Genomic DNA, 21,381 nt, shown 5'->3' with positions numbered 1-21,381 from the left:
AAAAGCAGAAGGTTAATTGGAATCCTGAGCAAGACTCAGAAAAAGAATACCAATGACTTGAATCCTGTTAGTAGTCCCAACAAAAGCAAAACCTATGGAATCAATGGGATTTACGTGACAATTCAGTAACAGATATAGTGACACTATTTTAGTTGGGACTAGCAGTAGGATTCAGGCCAGCGTGTAACCATTATTTTTTTAATGATTCATTGATGCTGATTGCTATAGTGAATAGTATAAGATTTCCTGCATGGCAGCGGGTTGGACTGGATGGCCCTTGCGGTCTCTTCCAACTCTATGATTCTATGCTTCTATGAATTCATTATATGAATTACCATACAATTAACAAATATTGATGAAGTTTTTAAATTTAAGAAACCCATCGAAATGATTAAAATTGGCTGCTAGCACCTCAGTTAATGAAATGAGGTAACATAACATGATAATTGTTATTTGAACTGGTAATATCATTGGTATCAAAATGCTTAATTTTTAAAATTGTGCAAAAATGGAACCCAGTATGTGTTAAAAAACAACACTTGATTTTTTAAAAGCACATTAATTCCAGGCTCTGATGAAAAGCCAATGTTTGGCTGTGAGAATGCCAAATACCTTTCTTTTAAACAAACATAGAGAGAGGGACACACACGCACACTTTTGTGGATATGTACATATATTGTTCCAAGATAACCTGAATTCTTTGCCATCCGGCAAATTAGACCTCTACACAAATCTCTGTACAATTTATTCTGTTCTTGTGATGTGGAGAGGGAGAGCCCCAGAGGGCAGCCAAAACTCAAGCCTCAGAGGACTTTACTCAGCCCACCTGTCAATTCTGAGATTTCCTCATCCATGACATATGGGGCCGGTGCTACTATTAGGCCATATGAGGCAGCCGCCTCGGGCAGCAGATGCTGGGGGGTTGTTGCTTCTGAGCTCCCTTTGCAAATCCACTCTGGCAGAGAAGGGAACTGTGTGTGCCCCATATGACCTGCCCTGTGCCTCTTTCTTGCCCTTACATGCAGTAATGTCCCCTCACTGGTATGGAAGCAAACTTCATGCCAGTCTGCTTGCTTTATGTACTTAAAACAGAAGGGTGCAATTTTGGAATTTAATTTAGGCAGCAAACTTTCTTAGGACAGCCCAGGTGTATAGCAATGTGGTGGTGGGCCTAAAGTGAGAGCATTGCCCTGCAAATAAGAATCCCCCCACCCCTCCGTCATTCAGTTTTCCTTCAGTTTCCAACTTTATAGCATTGCAGAGTGAGACATCAAAAACTGTTCACACCAAAAATCTTTGTATTTGCTGGGCTCATCTTCCCTTAGGTCTTGTCTACACATACCATAAAATCTGGTGTGCCCCAGATTTGCCAGTTTGCCTCCATAGTCACAGATCCTTTATCCACAGATTGAAGCATCCTCAGTTTGAAAGTATTTTTAAAAATATATCAATTCCAAAAAGCAATCCTTGGTTTTGCCATTTTGTATAAGGGGCACCATTTTACTATGTGGTTGTATTTAATGGGACTTGAGCATCCACGGATTTTGATATCCATGGGGTGGGGGGTCTGGAACCAAACCCCAAAGGACACCAAGGGTCCACTATACTATTAAAAGGCTATTCACAGCAAATGCTGCTTAAGTGGCCACATGTTCTTCCCATTTAGAGACTGCAAAATGGCAACCTTCCACGAATTTTCCAGCCACATGACACCCCCCCCAAAAAAAAAATCTGTCAAAGATGCACACATATAAAAGAGCACAGTTAAAGGCAAACAGATATATGCAGTTATGTGTATGAATAGAGCACATTTTTTTTAAAAAAAAGTCCATTGTGCATCTCCCGTTTTTAAGAACCTGAGGCACCCAAAAAATGCCTGCTAATTCCCCAAATTGACAAGTGTCATATGTCTGGATTGCCACCAGTTCGAAGTGAGTGAGAATTTTTTTATAGTGTAGGCAAGCCTTTAGTAGCATTTGCCTTTTCTCCGGATAACTCAACTGCATCTCCACATGCTCAACTGAAGTTTTAAGTTACTGAAATGCCTAGAAATTTGGAGACCGAAGGAAAAATTCATTTGGGAGACAGCTTTCTTAACTGAGGTCATTTTGTCCCCCTGTAGCTTCATTTATGGGACATTCCCTGATCATGCACTTTCAAGACCATTTGCACAATTCTAGACGCTTACAAGAAACCCGGCTGAAATAAAAGCAGCAGCAGCAGCGTTCTCTCCCTCGGTTGTAAATTGCACCCCCCCACCCCCCACCATCCCTGGAAACTTTACTGTGTAAAAGCAGCCATCAAGCTAATGTTACATGACATAAGGTTTGACCTTTAGATTCTTGGGATGGCAAATGCTGCTCCCCTGTGGAATCAGAGGGGCAGCAAGCAGAGGAAGAAGTACAGAGGAAAGCAAGAAGAGTGTTTCAGGAGAATGCGGATCTTAAAGAGATGGGTTTGGTGGGCTGAAGAAGATGGAGGCTACCCACTCTGTGCAGAGACACACTCAAACAAAACAGTTTACAGAGGCTGAAAGTGTGGAGAGCATCTGGCACTACAGAAGGGAGGGTGGGGGAGAGACAGAATGATGGAAAATCCTGAAATCCATGCTAGTGCCAGAGTTTCGAAGCAATGTCTGACAATTAAAGTAGTTACCAATTCTGCGTTTACTGGTTTTGGTAAAGGGGGCATGTTGAAGCCACATTTTAAATGCATTGCAACATGTGGTAAGCGAGTTACTTCACTGGTGTAACAGATGTATATCCAGGGACAGCTGTGTTGTCCATGCAGCAAAATATAGCAAAATCCAAAAAAACCCACATTGTGGCAATGCCTTTACTTAAGCCAACCACAGTTTGCAAAATATATTATGCAAGTTTCCAAAGCGTCTTCATTAGCCATGGATGTTAAAAGGCACTTTACTGATGATGGAGGTCACCAAGCTGCATCTTTTTTGTGAGGTTTAAAGCTGAGTTTAAGATGGTGCAGGATTGAAGTTTGCTGCAGCTAAAGGCCATACCTTTTGGTAGCCTTTAGGTGTCTGGGACAGGAAAGCAACAGAAGGCAGTAAGCTTTTTTCTCCCTTGTTAAAAACTAAGGCATTTTCTTTGAAATCTCACCCAGAAGATTATGTTTTGTGTACCTTCAAGTGATTTCTGATGACCCTAGGGAGAACCTATCATTGGGTTCTTTTGGCAGAGTATGCTCAGAAGAGATTTACCCTTGCCTTCCTCTGGGGCTGAGAGTTTTTGACTTGCCCAAGGTCACCCAGTAGGTTTCCACAACTGAGCAGGGATTCGAACTGTGGTCTCCCAGTGTCCTAGTCCAACACAAGTGAGTCCCTTGAAGTATTCAAGAGAATAATAGGCTTTCCATTTGTTGGATTGAAGATCCCAGCAACCCTCAACAGTACACCCAATGGCAAGGAATGCTGGGAACTGCAGTCCAACAACATCTGGAGGAGTACATAATTCCCATCACTGGTGCAAGCAATAATGCACAATCATGTCTTGCAACTTTTGCTCAGCTAGATCAGGCTGGGTTCAAATCTGAACGAGAGAACACATGTGGATGATATCTGTTATGGATTGTTCACATACGTATAGTTGCTTTCCAAAGTTATTTTAAAAGCCATTTTAGATTATGGATCACGGCGACATTTTAACAAGTTGCATGCCTTTCTGCTCTCTGTCTCGAGTTAAAAAAAAAATAATTAACAGAGAACAACAACAACAAAAAAGTAATGATCAATAAACACGGTAACATCAGTAGCTTAATTTCCCAAACACTGTAACAAGTAACAGGAGCAAATTATTTTCAACCGGTAATTTCCCAAGCCGGCTCAAAGGTCACCAGAAGCTGCACACATGTTTTGATGTTCTCCCTGAGGGAACATGTTCAAGCAAAAAAGTAAATGAAAGAAATAAAAAGGGGGCAGGAAGGAAAAAGCGGCTGACGTTTAAGCCACGAAGTCGGCATCTGTTTACAGTCTTAAAATGGAAAGTGGAAAGAGGCTGCAGACATTCAAATTAGGCTCTTTGAGGAGGGCATGGGCTGGGTTCAGGTGCATGAATGGCTGTGTCCGGTGGGTCAAATGGTGGGAAGCCATAGCCACTGGAGCAGAAGGAGAAGCTGTTCTTTGGGGGCATTTGGATGGGAGAGGTTAACCACGAAAAGCGGGAGAGGAGCTGTTTGCTTTGGAAAGGTGAGGTGGTCTGTAAAGTCTGCATTTGGCTTGTCCGCTGGTGGAGGACACAGTTCACTGGGCTAATTGGATCTGGCTGCGAGGAGATCAAGCAGATGAATCCTATTAGGATGGAGAAGTGGGCAAGAAATCTTTCGGGGCTTTTCCAGAGGAAAGCCGAAAGAGTCCCATGGCCTCTGAAAAGGCAACACATATCTTATAGTTAGCTGAGTTTCTCAAAGGCCTGGAGCTGGTGGAGGAAGCACATGTTAAGTTACTATTTTTGCAATGAAGGCTACCTTTCTAGAATAAGGCTAATGGTGCAACAAACAGCGCTTTCTCCTCCTGAAGTTCCTTTTAAAGGCATTTCCAGAGGTGTTTTGAAGTGTTAAAGCGTTTGCATCTTTATCCCTCTTCAGGTTCCCACTCACTCCCCGAAGGCATGAAAACATTTTATGCACACCTACACGCACACTACAATGAGAAGGATAATAGATCACTTTGTATTCTGTTGTAGACTGTGTTCCTTTTAAAAGGTAACTTTTCAAGCTCTGAATATCTGAATCAGGGACTTCCTAGCTGGCAGTCAGATGCACTAGTGTACTCTCACACTCAACCGTGTTCAATGGAGCGCAGGTATTCTGATTTTGCTAACCCAGAGCCTGCAGGTATATATTGAGCCCGAACAGACAGGCCAAAATAAAGCTGCTTCGGGTCACTTTGGAGGTATGCTGTTTAACTGACACATGCATCTTAAGAGGTCCGAAGCTGTGCCAAAGATGTGCTCCAGTCCTTCAAGCCTCTTAAGACACATGCATCATTTAAACAACATACCTCCAAAGTGACCCAAAGCAGCTTTATTTTGGCCTGTCTGTTCAGGCCCATTCATTCTGATGAATGAGACCTATATAATACAATTGTTTGGACGTGCTCCTATGCAGCAGTCGTTCTTTTTTATTGGACCTGTGCAAGAGAATTTCCATTCTTGTATGATTGCATCCAAAAAATTTTGACTGAGGTATTTGCTTAAGTGTAGAGTGATCTCTGAATGCATGTGTGCATTCAGCTTTCCAAAATGTTTCTGCATTTTGATCTGCAAAAGTAGGCTTGAGTGTCCAGAAGCTCAGGCTACAGCAAATTTGCCAGATAATTTGCTTGTCTTCTGTATAAAAATATAAGAATAACATTTCTTTCCCAACTGAGTTGCCAGAGTGGTTCCAAATCATGTTGTTTAAAAGACTATCCAAGGATCTTTGGTTGCTACCGCCTGCCAAATGTTGTGATGTGGCATATTTGCTGCTGCACACTGATTCTATCCATGCTGGATTAGAGAACTGTTTCACAGCCTTAATACTCAGATCCTTCTAAGATCCTTCTGCTGCAACACAAGCGTGGAATCATATTCATGCAACATGCGTAAGTGCTACCTTAAAGCTAAATGTTTTCCCCATTGCCATTCAACACAGTGTTTTTTTTCCTTAAAGAAAATATATTAAATACATACATGTATCAAATGTACCATGTAGTGTGTCTGGTGTTTGGATATATGCAACCATCTCTACCAAAGAATATTTCAGCAATTGCAAAGAAGTTTCTTGAAGCTGCAATGTTCATTTGTGCCACTGGAGATCAGCAAAGAGCCAGTTCCGAACAATTGATTTGTGCCAAGTTGGCAAAGAGGCAAGATGTGGCACTAACTCTCCACTTGTTTTAGACTTTTCCAATTACAGAAGGAGGTGGGTGACACCTAGAGTGGAAATGCAGTCTAAGGAGAGAAGGAAACATATATTGTCCCTAATCGGGGAATTAGCCCCTGCAGACTTATTGGGGAAATGCTAGAGGTTAGCCACCCTTTCTAAAACTCTAATCCAGATCACACATTGGATATCTGCAAACATTTAATGCTAAACAGACAACTTCTTAGAGCCTAAGTACTAATCTAAGGGCACCAGATCCTGTCTGATCTTGGAAGCTAAACACAACCAGCCCTGGTTAGTACTTGGTGGTTAATACCACCAATGAATAACCAGGTAGTGTAGTGTAGGCTATGGTCCAAAACATACTGCAGAAATAATCCAGTTTGACACTGCTTTGACTGCCTTGGCTCAATGCTATGGAATCCTGGGAATTGTAGTTTATTGTGACACCAGAGCTCTTTGACAGAGAGGGCTAAATGTCTCATAAAACTACAGTTCCCAGGATTCCCTAGCACTGAGCCTGGGCAGTTAAAGTTGTCTCAAACTGGATTATTTTTACAGTGTATTCTGGACCTGAATTTCAGAGAAAGGAACTACAAAAACCATGTCGAAATTAAGAAATTAATGGTGTTGCCATACGTCAACAGGTGACTTGAAGATATATGTACACACACGGAGTTTCTTATAGATTTCTTATAGGTTCTTATAGATCACATCTTCTTGAGCTGTTAATAATTTCAAATTTTCTCAGCAAGATGGCCTACTCCTCCTGAAATTCTTTACTAGGTTTGAGCCCATTCCCATTCACCTCGAACCCCAACATTGCCAAGAATGTATGGATCCATTTCTTTTAATTGTTAAATTGCACCAGAATGCTAGTAAATGCTAAAGTTTCTGTCACAGATCAAGCAGTTGTGATGGATTGGGATGTTCAGCTGCTTAAGGGACAAAGCAGTTTCAGCTTCTGTCAGGGAAGAAACGGGCAGCAGTTTGGCTGAGATTAAGAGGTCCTACCAGGGGAAGAAGCATTGGGACATCTGTTAGCACAGCCTGCATCCTTGCACTGTATATGGGGCTCTTCATATTTTCATATCGAGAGCCAGGCATATTTAAAGAGGTCACAATGATCTTTGATACTCAGGGAACTGTGCCTTCAAGTTGTTTCCGACTTATGGCAAACCTAAGGTGAACCCGTCACAGGACAAGATTTGTACTGAGGGGGTTGCGTTTGCCTTCCTCAAAGAGAATGGAACGTCCCACAGGACTTTTCATGGCTGAGCAGGGTTTTGAATCCTGGTCCCCAGAGGTGTAGTTTGTGTTGCGTGTCTTCAAGTCATTTCCAACGTATGGCAACCCTAAGGTAAACCCATCAAGGGTTTTCTTGGCAGATTTCTTTAGAGAAGGTTTGCCATTGCCATCCCCTGGGGCTGAGAGAGTGTGACTTGCCCAGCGTCACCCAGTGGGCTTTCATGGCCAAACTGGGATTTAAACCCTGATCTCCAGATTCATTGTCCAAAGATATTTAAATACGACCACGCCATTGTATATCACCTGAGCTGAGGCCCAGCACTGTCAAGCACACCTCTTACCCATGTGGAGAAAGAAGGGGTTAACAGGAGAGGTAGTTGCAGTAGGAGGGGGGAAGAGATTCCATTTAGTTTCCACCTTGTTTGTTTTTCTTTCATTCCTTTTTTCCCCTCCAGCCACCTCTTTGGTGAGGGTCCCATCCCATCCGCTGCAGGAAGCAGGTGATAAAACCACAGTTGGCCCCCGGCCACCAGCCTCTCCTCAGCTACTATGGTGGCATTGCTGCAGCACTAACCATCCCAAATGAAAATGTAACTTGAGCAGCTCCATCCCAAGCCAAAGAAAGAGGACAAAGCCAAGGACATTATTTCTTGTTGCAGTGGTTGGTTTTTCTGCTTTGCATCCTTAAAGGCACCTACAACCCTCCAAGATCTAATCTACACTGCAGAAATAATGCAGTTTGACACTGCTTTAACTGCCGTGGATCAATGCAATGCAATTCTGGGATCTGTAGTGTGTTGTGGCACCGGAGGTCTCTGACAGAGAAGGTGAAATATCTCCTAAAACTACAGATCCCAGAATTCCATTGCATTCAGTCCTGGCAGTTAAAGTGGTGTCAAATTGCATAATTTCTGCAGCACAGATTAGACTCTACCTCTGCTTTCATCCTTCCAAAAGGAATAAAAAAAGTAACAAGATCCAAAGCTCACAGAAGACTATATGCAAACCTTGCAGTCATACAAGTTGTCTAGCCCCTTTAGCAGGTGGTAATAGTCAGCATGCATTTCTTCAAAACAGTGAACAGCGCTACCCAGGACTTAAACATATAGTGATTATGGATCAAAAATGAAACTATATAAAGATATATCCTCAAAGCATTTATGATAAGCCTCCTCCACTCCATGCTTCTGCTTGAAAAGGCTGCAGGCTTTGAGCTGAGCTTTAAGGCTTTCTGTCTTCAAAGGGAGACATCATGACAGGTTACAACCATCCTAATATGAAAGAAAAAGAATAAGATGTGCATACGTTCAGGGTAACTTTAATTTTTGATATTCATTCTCATAGTCTAAAGCCGAGCTCTGGGTAGAAATGAAGCCATCATGGAGCCACTGTGAGTAAAGAATTATATTTCGAGGTAACTAAAATAAAACCAAGGCTTCCTGACACCACATGTAAATAAAATGATTCCACTTTCCCTTATTAGGGTTGGAAATAAGCGGACACCATCCAAGATTTGTTTAACCTGTTGGAGTGGAAATCTATGACAGTGGGGCCTCTTCTGCTGCTGTGTGGTGGTCCCAGTGCCTTCATCTTGGGAAATGTGTGAAAGAGTAAGTGGATCTCTCTAGCAGTGTATAATCAACTGGCAAAGCAGAAGCTGAACAACAACCAGTCCCACAACTCCCCCAACAAGGTCTATCAGATAAATAAATAAAGCTTAATCTTCTTTGCAAAATACATAAAAGTAGCTTTACTTACAAATAACACATGCATAGTCAAATATAGGGTCTAATGGAGGACACAGAGAGAAAAACATGGCTACAGTTTAGACTGATACAAGAAGAGAGAGTGGATGTGCTAAAGCAAAACAAGCAGGAAGCCTGCAAAAATGCCAACTAGCATTTCATCATGCGAAATTTGCTAACTCTTAACACTTCAAGATGGGATTGTGTATCCATGTGTCAGTGGGATGTTGTTGCACAAGGAAAGGGTGAATACCTTCTTTTGCAATGCCTAAAAAAAGGGCATATAGTAGCTTAATAGGAGGTTGCACCAGTGTAAAACACTAATAAGATTCTGGACAGAGAAGGAGCAGTGTGGGTCACCTGCTTGAATCCAGCTATATGCTCCTCATTATTATTATTATTATTATTATTATTATTATTATTATTTTAAGAGTGGAAAAGAAGTCATACGTTCATTATCTGAAAGCTGGAAACTCTCTGAGAGCTGGTAATGAAAATGCAAAGCCCAGAAAGGCTACATTTTTGGAGTACAGTTCCCAAAATCTTCCATCCATCATGGCCAGTGCTGACTAGGTGAGATCCTGGAGCCTGGACTGTGTTATCTTGTGTTGCTCTGTAATGTGTTGCAATGCCTTGGTCTGGCTTCTACATTGCTACATATAGGAAGTCCTCATTTATCTGATAGGTTAGGGACAAAAGGATTGCCAGAAAGTGGAAATGGATGAAAAGTGGAACTCGGGGTTTGTTTGTTTTTTAGCTTGGAAATGCATTTGGCCATTGAAAACTTAAAGAACACACTATATATCATTTAAATTAACACAAACTATATATATAAAAATGTGTGCGAGTGGTCGCATGTAATCATAGGCAAGAAGAACTTACAAAAGAAGAACTTAATGGAACCTTATTAAGTTAATGCAACTTGGTTTTAATTTCTGTTGAAAGACCAAGTTGTTGGTAAGTGAGACTTCACAAGGCAGTGGAAGAAGCCTGTAATTCCTTCTCAATCTATAAATAAATGAATTGAAACAACAACAGCACCAAAGAGATGGGCTGGTCATTCTTGAAACAGGTCTCCTGAAATCTATAAGACTTAAGGTAGTCATAAAACGAACCTGTTGATTTCAGTATGTCTTCTCTAAGCATGACTAAGTTTGGATCCAATCCAGTGTCTCCAGTACATGCAGCTGTGATTCTGAATGTTTGAACATTTCACAATAGGTGAAATATCTTTAGATCTAAAAAACAAGGAGATGATTGTTAACTCGGGCCTTGGGTCAAGCCAATAGAAGGTATATTAGGTCTGCTGTGGACCGGTTTGTGAAATGGAGGCAGGGAGAAAGCTCTCTCAGTGTCAAAACAATTGGATGGGGAAATATAGTCCCAGAGGGACTATAACGTTTGCTATTGGAAATGTTAAAAATAGTCTGGATAAATATCTTTCTGGAAAGATGAGGGGTTTGGTGGCATATGCTAAGAGTTTGGCTACAGTCATCCAGTTGTCTGATTCTGTTTTCAGTCCATGAGGGTAAATGTATTGACTAAACGGAAGCACTTACAAACAACAATAACAAAACTAACCAGTATTCTATATCAGCTAATTAGTTAAGTATGCTAGACAACTGTGACATATATTAGATTATCATCCTCTGACTGTTCTGTATTTGTGAGTGCTACATAGTCATGACTGGGACATGATCATAATTCCTCTCCAACCTACTTTACTGGGCATCAGCTGTGGAGGGAAAAGGAGATCCATTCTGGCAGCAATTGGCGCATGCATGGATGACATTTCCATCAGGTTTTGGGGGGGAAGAGGGTGTCAGGCCAAGAGACATTACTGAATACGTTTGGCCCTCTGTATCCACAGATATTTTATTCACGGATTCAACCATTATGGCTTGAAAGTATTACAAAATAATACAAATTCCAAAAGCAAACCTTGATTTTGCCATTTTATGTAAGGGACATCATTTCACTATCCCATTTGTATCTAATGAGACTTGAGCAGCCACAGATTTTGGTATCCATGAAGAGTCCTGGGACCAAACCCCAGAGGATACCAAGGGCCCACTGTATACTTAATGAAGGAGCTGGCATAGAATACTGGCTAACAACAATATTTCATATTGCCAGGTTCACAATTACCTTGTTAAATAGTAGATTATGCTTTATTTCAACCAGCGGTGTAACTGCAAAGAGAGCAAATAGGTAATTGCCTCCCCAAACAAAAATTCAGTCACATATCCTCAGTCTTTCAGTCCCTAAATTTCTAAAATAAAACTTGAGTTTTTAGAAATAGTTTAGACAACCAAAGAAAAGAGGCAGGCAAAGTGATCAAGGAAATGCAAACGGAGCAAATTCAAAAATTATAGAGGTGAACCATTTTTAACGTCGACCAAGATAGACATTTTGGGACTGAAGGAAAATTTAACTGGAGGGAGCAGTATACTTAAAAAGCAAGCAGCACCTGCTTTGTGCCAAATGTCATATACTCTGTGGCTTTTGTTCTACTTGTGAGATACACATGCACAAGTCACACTATGTATGCAGTGTGTATTCTTTGCCATATCATAACAGTGCTGACAGTGACAGAAGCACTATTACATATACAGCAGTGTTGCACATTAGTTGGTTTTACAATGTAACTGTTGTGCGTGCTGGTCGCATAATACTGGTGCAACTTTACCTCTCCTTGTGGATATTTATGCTACACTGAGGGGATGTTGGATTGCTGCCATTGTGCGTATAAGCCACTTAAAAAAGTGAACAGGACAAACAAATTCAGAAGTCTCCCAGTTGTTGAGTTAGCATTAAAAAAAAAAGGAGTCACTTAGGTTGTATTCTTCCTAATTAATAATGTTAACCATCTTAACCGCACTCTGATATGGCTTATCTATATGTGTACTGGTTTTCATCTGTGAAATTCTGGAGAGTATAAATACCTCTCCCTCCCCCAAAAATAGAATTAGATTTATCACCAGTGTTTTTGGGGTGTTAGGGTCAGTTGTCTTTGTATTTTTGGCACCCTATATAGCTCCTGAGATTCTCAGGGGCAGAAAATTGTCCGCTGGCCCTGTCACAGTGTTCAACCCTGATCTACATCTAAGGCTGCCGAGTGTCCCTTTTTATAAGGACCGCCCCATAAAGAAAGCTTGTCCCTTGTAGGAATGGCAGATATCTCCTATTATAAGGGATGTCCCCTATTTGAAGTATGGAAAGCTTTTCCTTTTGTACAGACTGAACAAAATGCCCAAACAACAAGCAAATCCATATTTTGCAATGCTGGCCCTTCAGAAAGTCAGAAAGTTATCCATCATCCAATTTATGAATGTGGGCAATATGTTAATTTTGCAACTAAGTTCACTGAAATCAAGTTTCATTAGGTAGAACATGAACTTGTGAATAGCTGCTTCTTGACTGCCAGTCCTGCAAGTTATGAATGTTGACTGTCCCTTATTGCTTCTTGAAAACCTGGTAACACTGTCGATATCAGGCATTTATACCATGTTAGTGTCAAGCTAAAGGAGATTTAAAGAGCAATGGATACATAGTGCAACCATTTGAAAGGCAGGCAAAATGTTTGCACGGGTTAAGACTTCAATTAGAGCCCATCCAGACTGATTTAAAAAGACCAGAAAGTCCCAGATTTTGTTTCTTGTTCTTTCCAGTTTTATTTTGTAGATCCATATTTGTGGTTTTGTGAGATATTTAGCCTTCTCTGTCAGAAAGCTCTAGCATGACAACAAACAACAAATACTAGAATTCCATAGGATGGAGCCAAGGCATTTAAATCGATGTCAAACTGCATTATTTCTGCAGTGCAGATGTAGCTTAAGTATAAAATTGGAAAGACCAGGAACAAAATGTGGGACGTTCCAGTCAGTCTGGATGTGCCCAGAGGTGGGGGGAGCGCAAATTGTGCAGCTATAATAAGCCACACTGAGCTATTATAGCTGGCCAAGCCGGGCTGCTATCTTTGCCTGCCTCTCGTCCATGTCTTTCTCCAGTTATACTTGGCATAAAAATTCCTCTTGCACCTAGGAAACCCTTGGCTATTTCTGTCTGGCATGTTGTGAGGTCTGGCTATATCTTCTTCTGCAAATCAGTTATTAGTATAATTGTACTTATCTGTATGGTTTCGCTTTCCTATGGGTACGAAGTCTGTATCAGAGCAGTAAAAGCCAAAGGTATTGATGGAAAAGGAATGCACCTTGGCAGATACTTACTTTTAATAAGTGGTCTTGCATGTGAATTCAAAGCTCAGTGAAGTTACTTTCTGGACCACAATTCCCAGAATCTCCCAACCAAGTAATTTCCCCCCAGAAAGTAACTCTGGCCACACAACACTCAAATTGGCATAGTCAATACAGTATTGTAGCAAAAAGTTGACATAATTAGAAGAGATGTGAGATATAGCATGGTGTAATGGTTTGAGTGTTGGCTTAAGACCAGGTTTTAAACCCCAGCTCAACCATGGAAATCCTGTGGGTGGCCTTGGGCAAGTCACACTCTCTCAGCCTAAGCGGAAGGCAATGGCAAACCACCTCTGAATAAATCCTGCAAAGAAAACCCTATGACAGGGCTGCCACAAGTCAGAGTGGACTGAAGGTACATAACAACAACAGTTTAACAGATCTAATTTAATTTGTGGGGTGGGGTGTTTGTTGTTATTGTTGTGTGCCTCCAAGTCATTTCCAACTTATGGCGACCATAAGGTCCTAATATTATGGGACATAATATAATGGTTTTTTTTGGGGGGGGGGGTTGTATAAGATTTGTGCAGATGGAGTTTGCTTTTGCCTTCTGAGAGAGCGTGATATGCTCATGGTAATCCAGTGGATTTCTTTGACCAAGCAGGGAATTGAGCCCTGGTCTCCAGTGTTGTAGTGTCATGCTCAAGCCTAGACTACACCATACTGGACTCAATTCTGACATGAGGTGAAAAATCAGGTAATACAGAATCAAACCAAACCCTTAGGCTTATTATGGCTTGTACAGTATGTCTTCATAAGTAAGAATGCAATCCTAGTTATGTCTCGTCAGAATTAAGTTCCAGTAAGCTCCATGAGATTGACAGCTGGGTAAACATGTACAGGAGGCTCTCCACATTTGCTTGGGTTAGGGGCACAGACTCCCATGAAAGTGGAAAAAAATGCAAATAAAAAAAACAAACACTTTTTTACCTAAGAGTACACCTCTCTAGGAATCTCTAGGTCCTCTGGGGCAATTCTGTGGTGAGTATCTGCCAGAAGCTGACCATAAACTTGTGCTGGAGGACCTATAAATGCCAAGAAAAGTGTTCTCTCTAGGAATCTCTATGTTCCCCACCATTGCTTTTGGTGGAAGTTGACCATAGAATCACACTGGAGGACCTAAAGATTCCTAGAGAGAACATATTAATCAAATCCGTGAATAATCAAATCCACAAAAGGCAAAGCTGCAAAGGTGGAGGACCAGCTATATTTGATTGTAGCCAAACACAATGTCTATGTGTTTCCAACACAGGCTGTCAAAAGCAACAGAGAAGTCAAAGGTAAAGGAATCTAAAAATTATCAGTTTTGAATTAGACCTTTGCAACGTTTCATTTCTCCTCAGAGGATGACAGTCCTCCTTAAAACAAAATAAAACAAAAAACCTTTCTTTTCTGTACCACTTTCCTATGTGGACAATTTCCCTATCTGTTTGCTTCTTCGTCTTTCTGAAGTCTGGTTCCAAGAAGGTGCTTGACCCCTAAGAGGCTTGGGTCAAAACAGTAGCTTCTCCCCCGAAGGAGGACCAGCCAATTCTTGCCATGGAACCATTCTGTAAAAATGCTACTTCGGCTATAATTACAGAGAGAGCGATTGCAAGAGCTTGCTCCGTCTCCTCAACCAAATACCAAATGAATTTGTACAGTGCTGTCTTCTTGGAAAGAGCCTCAATACCCTAAGGGCACCAGATCCTGTCTGACCTTGGAAGCTAAGCAGGGTCAGCCCTGATTAGTACTTGTATGAGAGACCACCAAGGAATGCCACATGCTGTAGGCTATATTTCAAAGGAAGGAACTGGCAAAGTCACCTCTGAATATTCCTTGCCTGAGAAAACCCTATGAAATTGATGGGCTCACCATAAATTGACAGACAGCTTGAAGACACATACACATACACACACCTTCCTGAAGCTGGTGCCCTCCTGATGTGTTGAACTAGTTATGGGAATTGTAGTCCAACATAGTGGCATAGTGAGGGTTGGACTACAGCTCTGGAGAGCAAGGTTTGATTCCCAGCTCGACTATGAAATCCACTAGTAATCTTGGGCAAGTCATACGCTCGCAGCCTCAGGAGAAGGCAATGGCAAACCTCCTCTGAACCAATCATGCCAAGAAACCCCCATGATAGATTTGCCTTAAAGGTAAAGGTAGTCCCTTGACATGAATGTCTAGTCATAATTGACTGTAGGGGGTAGTGCGCATCTCTGTTTCTAAAGCAGCATTTCCGAGGACTGCTCTGGTGGTCATGTGGCCAGCATGACTGCACCAAACGCTGTTACCTTCCCACGAAGAGGTAGTACCTATCTACCCACTTGCATCTGCACACTTTCAAATTGCTAAGTTGGCAGAAGCTGGGTCTAGTGACAGGAGCTCACCCCATCATGCAGCACCTGGGGCTTGAACTGCCAACCTTCCACTCTTCCATTCATCAGAATTGGTGTTTTAACCACTTAGCCAATGCATTCCTTAGGGTCACCATAAGTTGCCTTAGGGTCGCCATAAGTTGGAAACGACTTGAAGGCACACAACGACAACAAAAAGCTGGAGGGCACTGTCTGGGAGAAATCTGGTAAAGTGGTACTGAGAAGGATAGTTAACCTTCCAGAAGCCAGAAACACACCTGAGGAGGCAGGTATGGTCTTGCTTAAGAGCTTTTGGGGTGGCAGATCAGAATCACAGCCAGACTGAAAGAGCCATAGACTATCGAGTGTCAATGGACATTCTTCACTTTCCGGGAAGACACAATGTCTTTATATATAGCCAGGACCACTCCATCTACCTGAGCTTTCTCTTCTATAATAACAATTTTCAAAGAATCAGCAATATTAACTTGTTTCAGGATGAAAATAAAGGGTATCTGGGAAAAGACTCTCACAGAGCTTTTAGATTAGTTTACTCATTTCAGTGTACACTAGCTTGGATTAAAATCCATTTTCTCAGGTGGAATGTCCTTCATCAGTGCATCTGAAGAAATTAATTTTGACCCTTGAAAGCTCATGCTAAAATAAATAAATCTGTTAGTCTTAAAAGCACTGCAAGACTCTTACATCTTAGCAGCAGTAAATATTTCACACAAGATCCTGGGGGACTTTCTTTTGAATCAGTTTTTCCTGTTAACACGTTTTACAGACAGACAGACACACCTCTTAGCGACAAAGTGACAGCTGCAACTTTATGTCCAACTAATGCAACTTGTGTTCTTCCAAATGTTGTTGGACTGCAGCTCCCATCATCCCTCACCGCTGGGTATCCTGGGTAGGAAACTGCCATCCAACAACTTCTGAAGGGACACAACTTGTCAATTCCTGCTTTAGTAAATCAATTTATTTGAATTTTTTCCATAATGAATTCAAAGTAACTGAAAACAGAATTTTCTCCATCTCAATAGCAGCCTCCAGCTCTATTATGCACCACCCAGAGACTCCATCTTAAAAAAGAAAGAGGTTTCCCTTTTATTGCAGACTTTTCACTCCCAACAAATCTAACTGGGGCTACCCAAAGAAGTCACCGAAGTATACATCCTTGCTTGCCATCATCTCACTTTCATGCTCCTATAGGCCAAGAGAGCTCGTTTTTGGTAATGCAAGGGAGAATTTTTCATTTAGATAGGAGTAAGACACATTACTGCAAGAATTGTCTGCCACAGTTAGTCTTTATATTCTAAACACCTGAGGCTCCCATATCTTAACAGGCCCCAAGTTTGTCCTTTGAGACATCCTTAATAAACTCATCCCTGCCCCTAGGTTGAGTCTCCATTATCCAAAATGTTTAGGACCAGAAGTGTTTTGAATTTTAGATATTATTTGGAATTTGGAATTCCAAGAAAATGGGGCAACGATGGCAAAAGCCCTCTGTGAGGTCCTCACATGATGTGATCTAGGAACCTCCAACAGATTAGTCCCGGATGTTCTAAGTGTGCGGGGCGGATTATATGGGGAGAGGCGGTCCTCCAAGTACCCTGGGCCCAAAAAGCCCTGAATGGCTTGGGCCCAGGGTACTTGGAGGACCGCCTCTCCCCATATAATCCGCCCCGCACACTTAGAACATCCGGGACTAATCTGTTGGAGGTTCCTAGATCACGTCATGTGAGGACCTCACAGAGGGCTTTTGCCATCGTTGCCCCATTTTCTTGGAATAAGCTCCCCGTAGAGCTCTGCTCCGCCGCCTCATTAGATTCTTTTAAAAAGAATTTAAAAACATTCTTATTTTGGTTGGCCTTCCCACTTTAGTTAATTGTTTTTCCTCTGCCCCTCGTTTTCCTTCTTCTCACCCCGGACCATTGTGATTTGATTGTTCTTACCCTTGACATGTGTATTTTTCCTGATTCCTGTTCCCATTTTATGTAGTAATGTTTTAACTTTTATATTGTAATTGTTTTACTTTGTATTGTAACTGCTTTTAACCTTTGTAAGCCACCTTGATCATTTTTTGGAAAGGCGGGGTAAAAATAAAATTTATTATTATTATTAAAATGATATATTGGAGATACCATTTATGTTTTGTATACACCTTATCCACATAGCCTGAAGATAACTTTATACATAATATTTTTAATAGTTTTGTGCATGAAACAAAGTCTGTATACACTGAACCATCAGAAAGCAAAAGTGTCAATATCTCAGCCATGGGGCCAGTGTTTGGTTTTTGGAATATTTCGGATTTCAGAATTCCAGATATGGGAGACTCCACTTGTATGAAAGAAAAGAAATATGGTCTGCAAATACTGTGAGAGAAAATCCCATCGCAAGCAAGCAGAGACCTTTGGATACCAGGCCTGTGCAATTAGACCAATGGCTAAGAACAGGCAGAGACCATTATTCCAGCCCCAGAGGAATCCAGCTCATCCAGGGGACAATAAGTCAGGGAGATCACTGGCAGTCCTAGGTCTTACACTGTCAAGTCAGCTCTGGTGGAAGAGCGAGACGACCGGCTACTTTTGGTGGAACTTTTATGATGGAAGGTGGCCTTGGGTTCATAGTGGTTGGGAATCTGGCCGTGGGATGGTGTCCCATTGGGGCCCCCATCTGCTGGGGCCAGGAAGTGCTGAGATTTCTCTTGCTTCTGATTGGACCAATTGTCCTGCTGTTCAAACGATGCCGTGGTAGGAGGAGGGGCAATGGTGCGGCATCTCCGGCATCGGTTCTTGAACAAAAGGTGAGCTAGCTCCACCAAACTGAGGAGAGCTGAAACAAGCCCCACCATGAAATAGAACTGGATGAAGATGGTCTTCTCAGTTGGGCGAGAGACAAAGCAGTCAATGAGGTGAGGGCACACGGGATGCTCACAAATGTACTGATATCCCACTTGGAATCCATACAGCATCCACTGTCCAACCAGAAAGCCAATTTCAGCCAAGATCCTCACAACCACATTGACTATGTAGAATGTCTTGATGTTTTGGGCTCGTTGGCTGGTCTGGAGACCATATTGTACCTGGGACCTTCGCCTGGACCGGTTGGCTTCCTCCTCTTCTGCTTCTGTTTCCTTCAGGCTGCGATTTATCTTTGTGGTTTGGTGCATGGAATATATGACAAAGAGGACAGCCGGAGCGGAAAGCACCACAATATGGAAAACCCAGAAGCGGTAATGAGAGATGGGGAAGGCCAAGTCATAGCAAATCTGCTTGCACCCAACTTGCTTCGTGTTGCACTCAAACTCCTCCTGCTCATCGTCAAAGACGTCACTGCCTACTGTGGCGAGGATCAGGATGCGGAATATGAGCATCACCACCAGCCAGAAGCGGCCCACCATGGGCGAGTGCTCCTGCACAGCATCCAGAAGAGAGCTCAAGAACCCCCACTCACCCATGGCTGCTGTGGGGGAAAAGGATTTATTATTGTTGTTGCTATTGTTGTTACTATTATTGGTTCATTTATACCCCATGTCCCCCCAAAAAACTGGAACTAAAGGTAGCTTTGTTGTTGTTGTTACTGCAGTTGTCTGTCTTCAATCATTTCCAACTTATGACGAACCTAAGACAAACCTAATACCTCTGTGTCTCCCTTATTTAAGGCCGAGCCAGTGACCTTGGTTTATATATTTCTGTGCAGAAGATGCTGTTTCTTGTACAGAAAATACTGTTTTCTACACATGTGAATTTTGTGCAAGCCTGTGAATAAATGCTCCAAAATCTGGCTGGTTTATTGTTGTTAACAAGGCAGGAGCTTACTTTAGCCAAAGGACAGCAGTAGCACTAGAGATGGAAAGAATATCTAAACATATTTGATAAATGGCCAGAAACGGTTTGAGTGTTGGGAAATCCTGATGAGAAGAAACCTGGTCTGATGAGAACCTTGACAGTTTGGGACTTAATTTACACACACACAATTTTTTTTTGGAGAAGTTATGTTCTTCAGAAAACAGCATTTTCTGTGTAGGTAATAGCCTTTTCTGCACAAAAAAGGCTGCACATACATATTTTCTGTGCAGAAGATGCTGTTTCTTGTACAGAAAATACTGTTTTCTACACATGTGAATTTTGTGCAAGCCTGTGAATAAATGCTCCAAAACCCACACAATTTTCAGTTTCTTAGAGAGAAGAAAATGGCTAAAATTACTCGTTGCTTCCCTCAAGAACAAAGCTAGCAAAGAATTACATTCTCTAAGGAACACAAAATGTTCTTAACAATGGCTACTTTGGTGGTCGAGTGGTGGATGGATCCTGGCTACTGATCAGTACACTTTTCATGCTTTGAATTGGGCTAAGAGAAGGGCTATCTGTCTGCACACAAACCTCAGCAGAGATCCCTCTTCATCTCCTGCTGCCACTAGATGTTCAGAAGGTGGCTACAAAGCTTTTCTCCATGGTGGTGCTCTGTGTTGGCACCTTTTTCCAGCTTTTGGGGAGAATAAAGATGAAAAATTTGGATCTGGTGGATCCAAAACCAACACTGATATGACCATGGAAAAGAGGACGCTTGTGCATGCTCCCTGGCATCTAAATTGAGAAGCATGACATCAGTACCAGAAAGTGTACTGAAAGGTGGTGGATTTGGCTTAGGGACACTTTCATCCATTTTACTACACATTTCAAGGTTGAACCTTGAAAGGGAAATTAAACGCAGATGCACAAACTGACCTAAATCAGTAGTGTTAGGCCCAACTAGAATAGATCTAGTGAAGCAATTGGGTTTACCTACATGTTGACTCAATATGCATCAACTGATCTACTGTAGCTAGAACTGTCTCTAACAACAACAACAACAACAACAACAACAACAACAATAACAACTCTTGCTTGCCAAAATGTTTGGTGTCTTAGTGGTTGCTACACAAGACACTGGTCACAAAGAAAAAGAAGATTTGGAAACTTAACTGATGACGAGTTCAGGCAGTTATGGGACAAGAACCCTCTTTCTCTCTATTCCTCTGAGGCTACTTCCACACTGCAGAACTAATGCAGTTTGACACCCCCTTTAACTGTCATGACTCCATCCTTTGGCATGCTGGGATTTGCAGATTGTTGTGGCACCAGAGCTCTCTGACAGTGAAGTATCACAGAGCTAAGTTTCTCCCAAAATTACAAATCCCAGAATTCTATAACAGTGAGCCACGGCAGTCAAAGCAGTGTCAAACTCCATTCATTCCGCAGTGTAGATGCCTCCTGAGTCTCAGGCAGCGGCCTCTTAACTTTTCAAGTGAAAAAGTCTTCATCTCTTTTCCTCAAGCTGACCAGATGTTCTAACAGCAAAGGAGGACAAAATGTAGGACCTCCCAGAATGTAGGATCTTCCAGTAAAATGTAGGACATGACCAAAGAAAGGCTGTAAGGCACATGCCATGGTTCCTAGTCATGCTCCAAATGGAGAACCTTTTGGAAGTCTTCCTGGACAAAAGGTTGCAATGTAGGATATGTTCTGGAAGACCTTTGGTCACCCTGCCCCTATGGCCACCTTCTAAGCAAGTCCATTTTAACACCAAACAGGTTGTGAAAGGGGTATGACCTTGGCAGCAAGAAGAGTGAGTCTGGGAGGTGGGAACAGCGCTGGATGTTTTATATCTGTTGCTGAGTTATCTGGAGTGGAGGCAAGATAAAATAGGACAGCTCAGTCTGGTCTAGGCTGGCTGGGTGTCTGAATGCTGCTGGCTGGGGACAGATTTGTGTATCAGAGAGGGATGGTACTCTCCATTGAGGACTGGACACAGAAGGAAAATGAACGCGTGTTAATACATTGCAGGCTTTTCCAAATGTCTGATAAATGAGGCATGCCTATCTTGGAGGCATGTTGCATTCTTGCCCCTGGTAAGGCCTCCTTT

The 21,381-nt window shown here is 42.1% G+C and overlaps 1 protein-coding gene across 1 annotated transcript; it reads right to left on the bottom strand.

Annotated features, from left to right (window-relative positions):
* Positions 1 to 18,013: 18,013 nt before the first annotated feature.
* Positions 18,014 to 18,934, bottom strand: LOC149309160 (gap junction delta-3 protein-like). The gene has a single exon (XM_089531191.1). The coding sequence runs from the start codon at positions 18,932 to 18,934 to the stop codon at positions 18,014 to 18,016; it is 921 nt and encodes a 306-aa protein (XP_089387317.1).
* Between the last annotated feature and the right edge of the window lie 2,447 nt (positions 18,935 to 21,381).

Source organism: Sceloporus occidentalis, unplaced genomic scaffold (assembly GCF_023333645.1).
Source record: "Sceloporus occidentalis isolate IW3139 unplaced genomic scaffold, rSceOcc1.0.p SCAF_7, whole genome shotgun sequence".
NCBI classification, from domain to species: Eukaryota; Metazoa; Chordata; class Lepidosauria; order Squamata; family Phrynosomatidae; genus Sceloporus; species Sceloporus occidentalis.
This window is presented reverse-complemented; position numbering and strand designations above follow the sequence as displayed.